Here is a 16,932-nt window from a genome sequence, read left to right on the forward strand (position 1 = left end):
TTATAAAGTCTGTTGTCATCAGCCAGCATGCGGCCTGTGCTACAGTAGCAGCAGTCGAGTCAAGCGGATAGTCGTTTGATTTTGTCTGGTAAAATGTGATTAGGATAATTATTATTCAAATGATTCAATTTACATGCAGAGGTAAAAATAATTCATAGTCCAAACAGATGGTACTAAAATATGTTTAATTACATAAAAAATATCACTGCACACTATTCATGCACACTATTCATAGTTTATTCAGAAAAAATACATTACAAAGAAATACAAATTTAATATAAACATTCCACATTACAAAAGAAAAAACCAATTATCATTTACCGTACTGGGGTGTGATGTCTTAAATGTTCTGTTCTTTTTTATTTTTTGCTAAATAAATATTCCTGCAAAAAATATTTTTCGGCCTCGTGGAGTAATGGTCAGTGATCAAGTGGCCTCGGGTTTGATTCCCCGCATAGTTGATGCGCTGCGATTGCACCATTAGGTGCGGAAAGGGAATGATGATGAAATATTCCTGCAATTATTCAACTTGACATTCTCCTAGTTTTTAGTTACGCAACATTAAAATATGTACTCTGAGGAACTTAAAGTTTTTTTGACACGATACCATCGAGATTCTACATAGGGGTCATTCCATTCCGGATAATTTTTATAGCACTGTTACCTCGAGGCTGCTGTCCAGCAAAGGGCGCACATAGGTAGTTTTCAATTATGTTCAATTTTAATCATGTATAGGAGCCAGATTACAGTGTTTCCTAGACCCTAGTGGACCCTATTTACAGTTAAGGTTGGAAATACTTGAGAAACTGCAAAGCACACGGGCGAATGTAATTCTAGCAATCAATGATTTTAAAAAGTTTACAAAAAATAAAATACATCGAGCAAAGAAGTAAGTTTGGCAAGTTTACTGTACGTGATACAACACCACAAAAAGTGAGCGGTAAATATATAACCAGATGAAGCATTTCTTAACATAATATTGTAACTTGACATCGTATCGTAACAAGATCAGGAAAGTGATGTGCCGTGGTACATGGAAAGTAACGTGCATGGTGGGAGATGCTGGCGAGATAGAAACTCCCCGCTCCCGTGTCTCAGGTGGACATTGGACACCATGCCACTCTGTATTTATACAAACCTCAGTTTCTCTACATTTTTACAACATTTGCATTGTAAATCTTTTAAGCCGTTCTTTTTTTATCTAATCTCTGCAAGTACCAAATATGAACATTAAATTGTACAGCCAAATTTCTATGAATGTGATGAAAAATAATAAAACATTAAGCACATTTTACATCAATGTTTTTTCCTTCAATAATTGTGATCTGATGAATGTGGTGCACAAAAAAAGACACCATCCTGGATATGGCATTATTTTTATTGGGAAGGTTAGTTAGTCGCAAGATGTGATCACTATGCTGGTGACACTATGAGCCACTATGAATTGGCATTGAAAGTTTATAGTACATCATCTGTGTTTGCGGTACTAGGCAGCACTAAACATCCTCATTTAACAAATAATTGTGAAGATTCATGTGAACCAACGTAATTAGAATAGGCAGCTACCCTGTGCACTGCCCGTCTGCCCCGCTACCTGCTCCATTCCTCAGCTGGGGGCGATGAGGGGCATGTCAGCGGTGATGGGAGGGGCGGGGGAAGCGTCCACACTGCCCTCCGAGATAAGGGGCATGTTCATGAGCCCCATGGCGGTGTGAAAGTTTCTCTTCTTAGGCTCAGGGAAGCCGACTTCCTCTTGAATTTGGGAGTGGGGGTTTAGATATTTTTTAGACCTCGAGGAAGAGGCTTCTTCACAAGATGGAATGACCTTGGGAATGTGTTTCCTGAAATCAAATTTGTATACATATTTCATTAAAGGAGAATCGAAGACATGAGTGGAAGGTGTTGTTTAAAAAAAAAAAGAAAATAAGAGCAATATTTTAGTTCTTATTATTTACTCAAATATTTCATTTTGAGGGCCATTTTCAACGAGTTGTTAATAAATCACTATTAGAAAATGGGAATCAAGTTGGAGTAGAGTGGTATTTGAACCACGGACCTTTATTATTACGTTTAGTGACAAAAACAAAAAGCAGAGATATTTGGGCTTAAAGTTTTAAACACCGATACAATTATTGATAAAATGACATCTTCATTCCCTCTCAAAATCGGTTTTCTGCTACTTTTTTATGTTGTAGTTGACTTTATATGAAAGGGCTGTACATAAAATCTTCATTTATGTAAAAAAAAAAAAAACATTTAAAAAAATTTGCAACAAAACGCCTTCATCCATTCACGTCTTCAATTATTGACCATCACATTACGCAGATTATTTTCTAAACACATGCACTCGAGACATAAGGCAGCATAGCCTCTTCTATATAAAGGTCAGCCAGTCGGGCCTGCTTTCTGGAAGAATTTTTTTTATAATACTGAGATAAATAGTTTGAAAACAAGAATAGTTTCAACCCAGAATGCGCAAAAACTTGTGAAACTCGTAAAATTATAATAAATTCGAATCAAAAGTACGTCAGCATATTATGTCTTGTTAAACAGGAATCTGCAATCGAAACTTGTCCGCTGACATAAAGGCCTGGAGAGACTAAAATCTGGTGGACACCGTATGCTCAACCCGGATCTAGGATGTATTTGGTAGAGTTTAGAATACTTCCGGTCTAACTAACACTTCATTGTCATTCTGGAAAATTAGAATAAGCTAATTGTGCTCACCGTGTGTATTTGATTGATCACAAATTGACAATGTAGTGCTGTAAGGGATACAATGAAAGATTTCACTATTTGATTGGAAATAAATATTAGATTTTCGCTTAATTAGTTATAAAAAATTGATAGTGAATATGCAAAACTGAAGAGTCTTTATAAACCGAAGCTCCCAGATCTTTTATTGTAATACTTCCGGTCTGTTATTGAATAAAAAAAATATTTTTATTATTGCGACGAAAGCTTTTGCACCGTGTCTCGATCATTCTTGCTACATGAAGGTAAGCCGCGACAGCCCGGAGTCTGCGACAACTACGCCAAAACCACAATCTGTCTTATTGAATAAGTGAAGGATACGTACCTCTTCCCGTCGCCGGGTGGCTGCGCGCAGCCCCTCGAGCCTCCGGGCAGGGGGCCTCTGTCCTGCGCTGCAACACGCAAGAGAAACCATGTATAATAGCAGGAAACAGTCGGCTATTGCCTGTTACATGTTTGAAAGTTGATTTTATGATATAAATATATATCTACATATGGACACATCATGCAAACATGATTATTTTATGTCAGCTTGACATTTATTTTTATTTTTTTTTTTATTTTATTTATTTGGATAACCAACAGCTATAATTATCACATATTTATATAACAAAACAAATAACAAATAAGCCAATTACAGGTTTTCACAAGTAGCATCACAGTAAGTTAAAAAAGATTCTCGAACATAAAATGAATAGTAATTAAATGTAAATTTAAAAGAAAAGAAAAAAATACTACGAGTTATTTTGAAAGCAAACGCCGCACGTTATTAAGATTATTTTCAAATAAATCTATGTTAAATGATTTATTAATTACATTAAAATTATTAAAAGTTCGCCATAAATATGAATTTTGCCTATAATTAGATGAAACAAGAGGTATGTGAAGAAGAGGGTTATTTCTTAAAACTTTGGAAGGAACATTGATAGAAAGTTTGCAAAGTAGTTCAGGACAGTCAATTGAACCAGAGGCAATTTTAAGTAAATAAATTATGTCCGCTATTTCGCGACGTTTTTGCAGAGGCAGTAGGTGATGTTTTTTACATATATGAATATACTGGTCAGATTTAAACTCAAGTTTCAACCGGAAACACATGAACTTTACGAATTTTTTTTGAATATTTTCAATGCGTGATATCTGCACATTGTACATAGGATTCCATATTTGTGATGCATATTCTAAGTTGCTTCGCACTAATGTACAGTAAAGGATTTTAAGTGTCTTTGCCATAGTGAACGACGTAGAGCTACGCATAACAAAGCCAAGCGCACGCGATGACTTTTTTATGATGCTGTCAACATGGGTGTCAAAAAGTAATTTACTATCATGGAAGACACCTAGATCCTTTACACATAATGAGCGTTGGAGGTTTTGACCCTTAAGCACATAGTTAGTACGTAAAAAATTTACTTTGCGACTAAATGTAATAACTGAACACTTAGAAGGATTAAGGTCCAAGCAGTTGGAGTTGCAGTAATTCTCTAGACGGTCGAGATCTGACTGCAGATCAAAGACGTCAGCTGGGGTCTTGATTGTTGCAAAAATTTTCATGTCGTCAGCAAAACAAAGCAAGCGCGAAGAGGTAAAGCATTTATCAATGTCGTTAACAAAAATTATGAAGAGCAAAGGTCCCAGAAGAGACCCTTGAGGCACCCCGCTGGGGACCCGTACCCAACTAGAAATAAAATTATTAACCACTACCGCTTGCGACCTGTTGTCTATATAAGATGAAAACCATCTGAAGAGGTCACCTCTAATACCGATTTTAGTTAATTTTTTTAATAGTAATTTGTGATCGATTCGGTCGAAGCATTTACTGTAATCGGTGTAAATAACGTCTACCTGATGACCACCGTCCATTGAATCAGTAAGGTAATCATTAAGTAAGATTAAATTTGACACAGTAGATCTCCCTTTTAGAAAACCATGTTGAGATGGACTCAGTGAGTTTTTAATGGCGGAATATAGTTGGTTATAGATTATCCTTTCAAATACTTTAGACACTATACACAGTTTAGAAATTGGTCTATAATTGGCAATGTCGGTTTTAGGCCCTTTCTTGTGGACTGGTGTTATAAAAGCGGATTTCCAAATATGTGGGATTGTGCATTCTTTGAGAGATCTTTTGAATAGCAAAGTGATCGGTACACATATAGTACTAGCAGAATTTATGAGAAAACATGCGGGAAGGTGATCAGGTCCAGCTGATTTTGAAGTATCTAGCTTTAAGAGTAGATTTTTTACATAGTCTGTGGTAATCACTATGGAATTAATATCTGAGGTATACACATGAGACGAGGTAGATGAGGGATTAGTGGAATTTCTCGATTGGATACTAGCTGGATTTAGAAAAGTGGAGTGAAAATAAGAAAAGTGGAGTGAAAATAAATATGTATGAATATTCATAAACAAAGTTAGACAGAGCCCTAACCTTCGAGTAATTCTCTGCCAACGAGAATAGAATGTACTTTCTGTCTCTGAATATGGGACATTATTGTCAGTTTTCGCTAATGAGAAATAATCTTAGGATCAGACAGTGAATTTTTAACCAGTCAATGACAGATCAAGCTGCAAGACCTGCAGTAATAATCCTTCCAGAAGGCAAGTCAACTTTGTCAGAACACACGTTCAAGAAAATCAAGAGTGTTGTTAATCCGACAAAAGTTGGAATTACAGTTACTGGTATTAAAGAGATTAAAAATGGCGGAGTAGTAATACACCCTAGTTCAAACGAAGAAGCAGTAAAACTATCTAATAATCCTGCCTTAGCGAAAGCCGGTCTATCGCAGGACGCTTCTTCTGATGATATAATCAGCGCAATTCACCATCAGACCACCAATGAAACTGGGATACCTCTTGAAGACTTAAAGAAAGTAACTATCTTCTCACACAAAGCGGGCCCTCGCACTGGGACGTGCATTCATTTATACAGAGTTCCTCCATCTGTTCGACATTCATTAATTTCTTATACCAAACTGGCCATGGATTGGCAGTTACACAAAGTACGAGACTGGATAGATTCGTTGAAATGTGGACATTGCCAACTTTGTGGACATGCAGCTTCAAAATGTCATGTCGAAACACCCGCCTGTTCTCACTGCGCTAAAACTGGTCACAACCGCGATGCATGTAATAAAGAGGATAAGGTTCCCGTTTGTGCTACATCTGCCTCTCACTCTACTGGATCCCAGGACTGCCCAGCTCGCCTAGCCGCTGAAAGTGAACTACCCAACGTGAACTATCCCAAATCAATTTTTTAGACTAAATACCAACACCAGATCGTGCACTAATGACATTTATTCCTACTATCAAAACGTCAGAGGCATGAACACTGAATTGAATGTTCTAATGTGTGATTTATCTGTATGTGATTAAGATATTTTATTTTTTACCGAAACTTGGCTAAACGATAAAATCTGATCTGCTGAACTTGGTCTAACGGAATTTAACATTTTTCGTTGTGCTCGTTCTGCTTCATATAAGTCTAAAGGTGGCGGAGTGATGATTTGTGTCAAAAAAAAATTATATGTCATATTTTGAAATCACACAGTAATGTTTCCGATCAGATTTTCTTGACCATCATCCTCGATGGCAAGAAACATATAATTGGTTGTATATACATTCCCCCTTCTTCCTCAAATGATATTTATAAGGCACATACGGATTTACTTGAAAACATCTCTGAAGAAGGTGATCTGTTTTTAGTTTGTGGAGATTACAACTTACCAAAATTGTTATGGTCAAATGATAACCGAGGTGTTCAGACTTCAGGCTCTCTATCCTCGCAAGCTGCTATAATTGCAAACTTTTTTGCATACATGAACATGTTTCAGTTAAATGCAGTCACTAATTGTTTTGTTTGGACCTTATCTTTAGCCGTAGACAGAATATTCTTGTTCAAACATCTAGTAACCATTTATTACCAATTGACAACTATCACCCTCCACTATCGATACAAATTATGTCAAGTTCATTCAATATTGATCAATCACCACCCATTACCTCTTATCACCATAAATTTAATAAAGGAGACTATCCAAGAATTTATGAATTTCTCTCTCAGATTGACTGGACATCTCTTTTTAGTAACATGAATATAAATGAAGCTGTAAGTAAATTTAATGATCTATTGTCTCGAGCCATTGATCCGTTTATCCCAAAAGAGAAGTTTTTCAAACCTAAATTCCCCCATTGGTTCAGTGTTGAACTGAAACAATTGATTTTCAACAAAAAAGAATTCATAAGCTATTTAAAGAGACAGCTAATTTATTGTACTATCGACAATTTTCTCACCTTAGAGAATTGTGCAAAATCGAATGTGGCAAAAATTACAAGGCATATATAGAAAATACGGAATCAAAACTAACCCATAATCCTAAAGAATTCTGGCAATTTGTCGCAAAAAAAACGTTCTGAAAGTGATATTCCTTCCAGTATGATATCTAATGCTATTCACATTACTGATAGTCAAGATATTGCAGATCTTTTTTCTTCTGTATATTCTGTTAACAATATTTCCTACGCTTTAAATAACTCTTCCCTGAATTATATAGATACTGTAGATCTTAGTAAGTGTGAAATATCTATTGGTGAAGTATTTTATTGTTTGAAAAGATTAGGCAGGAAAAAATGTATCGGTCCTGATGGTATTCCTGAACTGTTGTTAAATGAATGCAAATTTATACTGTCCTCGCCCATTTGTATACTGTTTAATATGTCTCTTTCCTGTGGCACATTTCCTGATTCTTGGAAAACTTCATATATCAGGCCAATTTTTAAGTCAGGTGACAAGTTTGATGTCAAAAATTATAGACCTATATCAATGTTATCTATTGTTCCGAAAATATTTGAATCTATTGTAACAAAAAAATAACACCTGTATTCAAAAATGTGTTGATAGATCAACAACATGGATTTCGAGCTGCCAAATCCACTACAACCAATCTGCTTGCTTATGCTACTGCTATTACTTGTGCTCTCGAAGACAATCTTCAGGCTGATGTGCTTTATACAGACTTTTCTAAAGCTTTCGATAAAGTCAATCACACAATTCTTCTGGCTAAATTACAAGCCATTGGTATAAGAGATCCTTTATTATCATTTTTCAGGTCTCACCTAAGTGAAAGAAAACAGTTGATTCAAATTAATAATTCCTTGTCTTCTCCAATCACTGTTACTTCTGGAGTACCTCAAGGAGCCCACCTTGCTCCATTATTATTTAATATTTTTATAAATGATATTATCAATGTTTTTTACTTTAATACAAAATTCTGGCTTTTTGCTGATGACAACAAGGTACTTAAACTGATTGAATCTCCCAGTGATTGTCTTCTTTTTCAACATGATTTTAATTATTTTAATGAATGGTGCGACATCAATTGTCTTCAACTTAACATTGACAAATGTAAAATAATATCTTTCTCGCGACGAAAAAAACCTATACAATTCAACTACAAACTAAAAAATACTTCCCTTTCAATGGTTTCGTCAATAAAGGTCTTGGCATTACTTTAGATATTAAACTCTCCTATCGTGAACACATTGATAATATTGTAAACAAATCTCTCAAACTTCTCGGTTTTATCAATAGAGTGACGGCGGACTTCAAAAATATTAATACCATCAAAACTCTTTATTGCTCACTAGTTCGACCCCATCTAGAATACGCTTCTCCTATTTATTCTCCATTCTACATGACTCATATTGACCATATTGAGTCTGTCCAAGACCTTTTTTTAAGAAAAGTGGCATGGTTGCTCGGATTACAAAGGGGTAATTATTCTTATTTTGAAATAGAGCAATCTCTTAATCTGTCTTCTTTGGAGAGACGTAGAACTGAGATGGACCTTATATGCATTTTCAAAATACTTAATGCTTTAAGTGATGTCCCATCTCTGTTGCGATCAATTTCTTTTCATGTTCCCAACCGTGTCACCAGAAGTCAAAATCTGCTTTTTATAAAATCTTCTAAGTGCAACTTTTGTTTTTATGCCCCAATGTCCAGAATGTGTAGATTAGTCAATTCATCACACTACTTGGAATTTTTTGGGATAGATCTTCCGGCTTTTCGTAGATCTCTTTGCGACTAAACAGTGTGGGATGAAGTTGGATTGGCATGGTTTAGCTCAAAGTTTTTGATCTTTCATTTTTTTAAACATATTGTATACTATTATTGTTTTGCCCTTGTTTGTCTTTGCTAAATAGTTTTATGTTCTTTTTGTTCAGTTTCTTGCATTTATGTTTCTTCATGTAACTGTTGTAATTGGCTTAGGCCGTATATATTTAATAAATAAATAGATCATAAGCCCTGTAAATGCCTAGACTTCTATATACCCTTCTATAAAATGTTCTTCATCTATAGAGAGAGAGAACAACAGTGTAATATATCAATGGTAATTTGAGTTTAGGGAACAAGAAAAAGTCACATGGGGAATGTTACAATTTTTTTTGGACAAATAATCGCGTACAAGAAGAGATGTGTGAGACGGGCGAATGATCGTGATGCTGATGATGACTAAGAATCATCTATCGAGAAGAAAACATCCTTTGATATTTGAGCAACTTAGGCTTGGATTTTTTGGGTTTTGGCTCAGTTGGCAAACGCCACTCCGAAGATTGTCGACTTGTTTCCAAGTAATATTCATACTCCCACGTCTCATCTCCTGTAATTATGCGCTGAACGGCGGCGGTATCGTCCATAGAAAGCATCTCCTCGGTGACAAATTTGAGTTGATCTTTTTGAAGTATATTAAGCAAAATTCACAGAACACCGAAGATACACTAGTTTCACGTGCAAATAACACAAGATATACTTATTTACACAGCTGCCACAAACATATTATATAGCAGATCGCGCCAAAAATTGATGCGTATGTCTATAACATGTCTGAGACGCCGCTCTTTCTTTATTTACTTTCAAATCAAGTATGAAATGTCACTTCCGAAATGTTTAAGTTTTTCCTCCCTCTTTCCTTCCCTCTTTACCCCCTCCTCTCTTCATATTATAGTGTAGATATTTAGTCAATTTTTACTTCTTATAAAAAATATTATTTTTATTAATATTTTGTTTTAAAAAGAAATTATTAATAAACCAACAATATGTTCATATAACACTGATTTTCTCGAATTGAACGGTTTGGGTAGGTGGGAAGAAATCGGCTTATATATTAAGTGTTTAAATAAATAAATATGACAGTCCTACCAAACTTAAGAAGACGAAAAAATACCAATATCTTCGGCGAGGTTCTTTTCAATTATGAATTACGGGTCGTATTCGAACATAACAGTATTTGTCTAACTTATAATGAAGCAAGGCCAAACAAGAGGCAGACAAGGCATTGAAACTACATCATATTATTAGGGGGAGACATAGTAAACCGGAGCCTCTTTTTACGGGGAGGATTTGTTTGGGAGTAAAAAAAGGATAATAAAAAAGAACAACGGTGGACAGGTGGATTTAGTCCTCAATTTAGGGATTTAAAAAAAAAGTAACGGTTTACTATTATATCGTAAATTAATTTAATAAAAAATATAACGTGACAACAAAAACTTTGAAAAATAGTAACAAAGATTATTAACTATCACCCTTCCCTTGCGCATGCATACCTCTCTGCGCTTAGTAAGTCACCGGTTCCGGGGCACATCGTTTTTGTCTTTGCTTTAGGACATTACCAGTTATTAGCATTAAAGTACAACTATTATATTTTCCACTATTACAGCATGCCTTTTTAAATAATAATATTTGTATGACAGCAGGCAGATTTTTTTTATATATATTTTTTTTATTTAGGAAAAACAGTTATTTTATAAAAAATAATACATACATCCAGTTAAAGTTTTTCACAAATATAAAGAGAGAACATTTTACACAGTAAAGAGAAACAATAAAATATTACATAAGACAAGAGACGAGAGAAAAAAGAACAAGAAGGGATGAGGAAGTGGAGTGGAGGAGAGGGATAGGGATAATAATTCGGCTGTGGAAAAATTTAAGCAGTTCAAAATATTTCCAGTAAAATTAAATTGTTAAGTAGCCTCGAGGTGATTTATTCTTGAAATCACAGTCTTTAACAATAACAATCGCAACAATATGACCAGTTACAGATTTCTCAGTTATATTTATGCCGAATACGGGAGAAGAAAATGTACGTAAGGGAAAGACGCAGTATAAAGGGTGTTCTTTAAATCCTGTCACATCCGAAACCAGGATGATCAGTATGGGCAAGAAGACATATTAGCATATTTAAAAAAATATTTACAACGACGAAATTTTTTTTAGTAAAAATATTTTTTTTTAAAAATGGTTTTATCTATTATTTTTTAAGATTTTAGTCGTTCTAAAAATTTATTTTAATGTGCCAATATGTCTTCTTGCTCATACTGAAAATCGTGGTTTCGGATGTGACAGGGTTTAAAGAACACCTGTATATATAGAACTGTGCATTTATATTTATATAGCGCGGCGGATGCTTACCGGAGTGGGGGGATAGGTCCTTCAGAGTGGACAGTGCGTCTGTGAGGAAGTCCGCCTTCAGATAGTTCAGTTCCCGGCACGGCCTCCCTTTAGCACCGCCTGCAACAGGTGCACCATACACTATTTATTTATTAACAGACATTGTCCATTTATACAATTTATAGGATTTAAATATTACAATAAAAGAATAGTCAAAAACATTTAAAAAAAGAAAAGAAGCATTGACAAACATAAGCCAATCAACAGGCTTAAGTAAGCCCTAATAGTGCTTGTTTAAATCGCTGTAAACTCAAACCAAACTAGACAAGTATATCTAAATGTGTTGAGAAATAGAATACTTAAACTGGTCCGGTTACATCTTGCCATTGAAAGCTGACAATTTCCAAATAGGAACAAAAAATATTTATACTAAATTATGATTTAAATAGTTTTTTCACTTGAAGGACAAATTATTGAACTGAAGTTGTTTGGTACCGAGTCTTATAATATTTTATACGAGGCTTACATATTGTTTAATATTAAAAAATTAGCGAGTACAGAGTAGCGGCATTTTTTTTTCAATGTACGCATGTATATGCGCACTCAATAAAGTTAATAAAAGTTAATTAAGTCAATAAAATTAAACATTGCCATTTTAAAAACATAATATAATGAGACTATCAGGTAATTATCGGTGATTGCCTACACTGTTACAAACTAGAAAATACAACCCGCGGTTAATAAAAATTTTCTGACACCGGGAAATTTCTTCGCAACATATTTTTTGCTGCACTAAACACAATATTTCACATCATTAACATGGAGATTTTTTTCCAAAAACGCTATTATTGAATTTGCACAACACATGAAATATACATTATTGAAGATATTACACTATTACGGAGGATTTTTCTCCCTCTCTTTTGAATACGTGTCACCATTTATGTTACAACGGGGCCCGCATTGATTGCTCACCAGGCAGGGAGCACTTGCTGGTCTGGTAGGTGCGTAGTAGGGCTGCTCCCTCCGCCAGCTCCTGCTGCAGGGCACACTCCAACCCCCCCGTACTGTCCAGACCCTTCAGGACTCCCGTGTTGCGGAGGTTCCTGTCTGCAAACACCTGACTGTATAAGACTAAACTCAATTGGTACCACTATGATAATGGAAGTCTCTCACTTCCACAAGAAAGAAAAACACTCAATAAATTGAAATACAGCAAATCGACTGTCTACCACCAATGTTCACTTTTGTTACTTATTACAGTAAATATTATACTGCGAGAGCATCCAATGAAAAGGACCTGATTGATGGAAAAAAAACATTGAACTATTGACCAACTCACAGATCACGAGCCGAACTCCATTACGTTACCACAACTTGATTCCAATTTTCTAATGACAAGTTACTTCCAACTTGTTAGAAATGGCAAAAAAAAAATTAATATTTGGGTAAATCTTAGGATTGCAAATACTTTTATAATTTTAAAGATATTTTCTTTATTTAAATAAATATGTTTCCTTACACTCCAAGTCCTTCCTGATGGCCTTCTCCAATCCGTAGTCGCGCTCCGTGGCCACGAGTCGAAATACGCCATCCCGCAGCAGCGAACACAGCACGTACAGCGCTTCCACCTCCCGCTCACGCTCCAAGCGTCCCTTCAAAGCCTGCAGTCGCTCGGCCTGCCGACAGGTACCTTATCTGACATTGTTCTATGGAAGTCTAATTTCGGTCCAGCACCTCTATCGCTGAGATTTAAATCTTAACGCAATCTTAAACTGATTAATTTATCTTTTTTGTATCTGCGATATTCTTTACAACCAAAAATGCTATAAGTGTTCCTCTAACTATTCTTGGCTTGGGCAGTAGTCTTTCTTTCTATACCTTGCGTATTTGACGGGGTTGCAATTAGGATTGAAGTAATAGCCATTGAAAATTATCTTATTAGTATAACTTATTAATTTCTCGAGGACTTAAATATATCGCCCGCCATAAAGAGCTCCCACTCAATAGTAAACGTAATACGAACGCGGGATCCCTTACCTGGCGGCTGATGAGACGCACAACGGGCGGGCGGCCCGAGTGCTGTGTGGCACGCAGCGCATACAGCGTGTACAGAGCCCCGCGCTCCGCCCCCACTAAACCACCGCCCAGCAACACGTGCGCCACTACGCGCATCGCTTCTTCCACGAACTCCAGCAGCTCGCAGCTCGTAGTTCGCCCGCTGCCCGCAATACGTACTCATTATTTAGCTTTAAGGTCTCAAATTTAATTTTAAGGCTGGGGTAAATATTGGAAAAGTGGGATATATCAGAATCTATAGTTCGTTTCTCTGTCGGCATAAGTCTCCCTTTCTGTAGTCTTCTTCTTCTTCTCAGACTTCAATGTTAGTTATAAAATTAAAATTTTTATACGGTAGAACTCCGTTTATCCAAACTCTAGTCATCTGAATTGCCAAATGTCCGGATATCAGGAAATAAAACCTGTAAATAAGGACCTCGCCGCTCGTAAACACGTTTCTTCGTCAAAGCAATTAACATTGCTGGATATGTTTAAGGTGATTCTGAAACTAATTATTCATAGATGGTAATTATCTTATTTTTTGTTTTGTACACCATTTTGTGAAAAGGACCTTAATTATATTATTATGGTATTTGTTACATTTAATATAGTGTTAAGTTTCTGCAAACCAAGTTTTGTAAAATTTCCATTGAAAATAAACGTAAAAACGAGATCTCGTGGCCCCATTTCCGATCCACGCATTGCGAAACCAAATCAAAGCTGTAATGAATGGATAAAAAATTATTATTTTATTCTTAAAAGATGTGGGGTTTTAGAATTTACAATTACTGCACCTCAATCTATGAAGGAAATATTGCAGTGAAAAAGTATCTTTTGGATAGATATTTAATGTCAACATCGCTGGGAAATGGAATCCGGGACTTGGAACAAGTACAACACAAGGCGGATAAAGTATAGAAAAAGCAATGATAAATCTACTTATCCACTGACCAATATATCAAGTGAAATTTGGAACTGTTCCACAGGTGTACGAAGTCCCCAAGTGTGGATTGTGTTTTAGTAAAGTCCTCCAACAGCCGGTCGAAGTCGTCTACAAATCCTTCAGCCAAGTTTCTGATCACACGTTTGTCTGGGAATACAATTACAATGGTTTCAATTACACCACCTGTTATTATTTTTGTTTAAAGGTTTAGCAGGACAAAATCTTACTTATCATTGCAAATAAATTTCTACATATATAAATAGACATAAAAGTAATTATGGCAAAAACATTTAGCTTTAATTATTATTTTGTATATCTAATCCAAGTTTTATATTTTAAATGCATGCACTAAAATACTTAATATATTAAAATAAATAAAACAACTTTGTTTTTTTTAAATTTTTTTTTCCACCGACCGGTTTCAAAGCAAACAAGCTTCTTCGTCAAAGTTTACGTAACTAATGAATTAATTCCTATTTTATTTTTATCATGTTCACTAAATACTACATGTGGACCTAATAAATCAAGTCTTTTTTCAACTGGCTTTCTACACAACTAATAATATAGGAGCACTGTTAAAAAATCACAAAGACAAAGACCATAAATATAATAAATCTGGGATATACCAATTAAATTGTAATGATTGCGATTCAATCTACATTGGAAAAACTAAAAGAAACTTTAATATTAGAGTAAAAGAACACTTAAGATGCTTAAATAATAATAATATTTCTGAATTCGCAAATCATCTGATAGAAAATAATCATAGCTTCAATAAAGACACTGGATTAAAAGTACTTCATGTTGAAAATAAAATATTAAAATTAGACAACTTAGAAATCTTAGAAATTAAAAAAGCGATCCATAATAAGAAAAAAATAATTAATAACCAAATTAACAATATTTCTTTTAGTCCTCTCCTGTCTAGCTTCGAAAAAAATTATATCAAATTACCACCCTTGTAAGAAAAAAAGACTTGATTTATTGGGTCCACATGTAGTATTTAGTGAACATGATAAAAATAAAATAGGAATCAATTCATTGGTGACATAAACCTTGAGGAAGAAGCTTGTTTGCTTTGAAACCGGTCGGTGGAAAAAAAATATATAAAAAGTTAGTGGTTAAAAACAAAGTTGTTTTATTTATTTTATTATAATGAATAACCACAAAGTTAGTGCTCCAAATATAAACTTTATACTGAATATATTATTTACCACGACTCAGCACCGAAATTTACCTAGATTTAATTGCAATGGAATTCCATCAAGAACTGTCAATAAAAAATATGAAGTAAAAAATATGATACTATGTTACATGAGTTTTTATGCTTTGTACTAGGTGTAGGGTGCCATTTCCCGCCATTATCCATAGTGCCTCGGCAGTTTAAGGATAGTTGCGCTGCAATGAAGTATGTATCTTACAAAGTCGACTTTCGTAATATGAAAATATTATTATTTTTGGACCAGTTTATTTGTTGACTTTTGCGCCCTAGTTTATTTGAATTTATGCCAACTAAATATATGGCGAGATGGGCCCTGACACTGTGCCTCTTCAAGAGGAGGAAGCTCTTGAGCTTGAAGAGGACTTACGCTGTTATATCATAAATATCTGAGATTATATCATTTTAAATGTTGAGATATTTTTTTAAGTCATTTGACAATCTTTAAAGGAAGTATTATTACTTTCTTTGATCATCTGAATAATATATATTTTTTCTATAATTCTGTATATATTGTCTTCATTAAGAATTCGGGGTATTGAATAAGTTTTTGTTGAGAAAGTGGATCTTTAGAATATTGTTTACCCATTTTTAGTGCCGCTGCCGCCGAAAGAATATCAAAATACAAATAAAGAGGAACGTCAAATCAGAGATTATACACATGTACGTCAAATCAGCGTCAAATGTCAAGTATGTAAATATTCAAGTTTTAAACGGGACCATAGATAACGGAAGATAAAATTTCAACAGTTTCATCAAATTATAAATTATTGTCCGTGACTCGTGATGAGGCTTTGATCAAGGCCTTCCAAAGTATTAACAAGTTGTAATGGCGTACTAAGTTAGCTGGCCTTGTAAAGAGATTTTACGAGGTCATCCTATTGTAAATGATTTTTCTGTTCATGAACAGGTTAATTTCTAAATAATTTTAAGTCTTGATAAAATCTATACTTGGTTGTTGAATTGGCTTATTTTATTATTGTTACAGCTGCTTTATTTTTGGCACATAATAAAGTCTCAGCAAATCGGGTTGTGGTCCTGTGGCTAGTGTCCCGGACTTACGGATCGAAGGTCCGTGGTTTGAATCCCACTCTATCTTAACTGGATTCTCATTTTCTAATTGTAAGTTATTTACAACTCGTTTAAAATGTCCCTTAAAATTTAAAATTAGGGTAAATCATAAGAACACAAATATTTATTTTTTCCTTTAAAAAAAAATGTTATCATTTAACGTGTTTTAGAAATATTAAAACCCCTTTGTCCATTCTCTTGCGATCCTCTATCGTCTTCCAATTTCAATAAAACAAGTACCCTAGGTAGAAACTTTTATTATTCTGACCTAGAGTTTTTTTCAATTAGAATAAATAAATCTTTTATGTTGATTTTTAATTCATTTTTAAAAATTCATTTTCACTCTACGAGTTCACATAACTCCGTTTAAAAACGTTGACTCGTTGAAAAGTTGTTATATCTACCATATTTACTAAATACATTATTCAAAAATAA

General features: G+C 34.7%; 1 protein-coding gene across 2 annotated transcripts; it reads right to left on the reverse strand.

Moving 5' to 3' along the window:
• Positions 1-166: 166 nt before the first annotated feature.
• LOC148274614 (snRNA-activating protein complex subunit 1-like) lies at positions 167-16,122 on the reverse strand. Of its 2 annotated transcripts, XM_088236884.1 has the most exons (8): positions 16,012-16,122; positions 14,216-14,354; positions 13,247-13,427; positions 12,729-12,885; positions 12,182-12,316; positions 11,228-11,326; positions 3,080-3,146; positions 167-1,841 (listed from the first exon to the last, which is right to left on the reverse strand). In XM_088236884.1, the coding sequence occupies exons 1-8, from the start codon at positions 16,013-16,015 to the stop codon at positions 1,607-1,609; spliced, it is 1,017 nt and encodes a 338-aa protein (XP_088093010.1). In that variant the 5' UTR covers positions 16,016-16,122; the 3' UTR covers positions 167-1,606. The 2 variants fall into 2 exon arrangements, with proteins under 2 accessions (XP_088093010.1, XP_088093011.1); XM_088236885.1 differs by lacking the exon at positions 12,182-12,316 and having other exon boundaries at positions 16,012-16,121.
• Positions 16,123-16,932: the final 810 nt, after the last annotated feature.

This window comes from Micrasema longulum, unplaced genomic scaffold (assembly GCF_059751315.1).
Source record: "Micrasema longulum isolate JH-2025_06_02 unplaced genomic scaffold, ASM5975131v1 h1tg001614l, whole genome shotgun sequence".
Taxonomy (NCBI): Eukaryota; Metazoa; Arthropoda; class Insecta; order Trichoptera; family Brachycentridae; genus Micrasema; species Micrasema longulum.

Coding starts and splice junctions, on each gene's coding strand:
- LOC148274614 (XM_088236884.1), bottom strand. Junction 11,327..12,181: donor CAGCAAGTGCTCCCTGCCTG/GTGAGCAATCAA, acceptor CACCTGTTGCAG/GCGGTGCTAAAGGGAGGCCG. Junction 3,147..11,227: donor GGACCTATCCCCCCACTCCG/GTAAGCATCCGC, acceptor TGCGTGTTGCAG/CGCAGGACAGAGGCCCCCTG.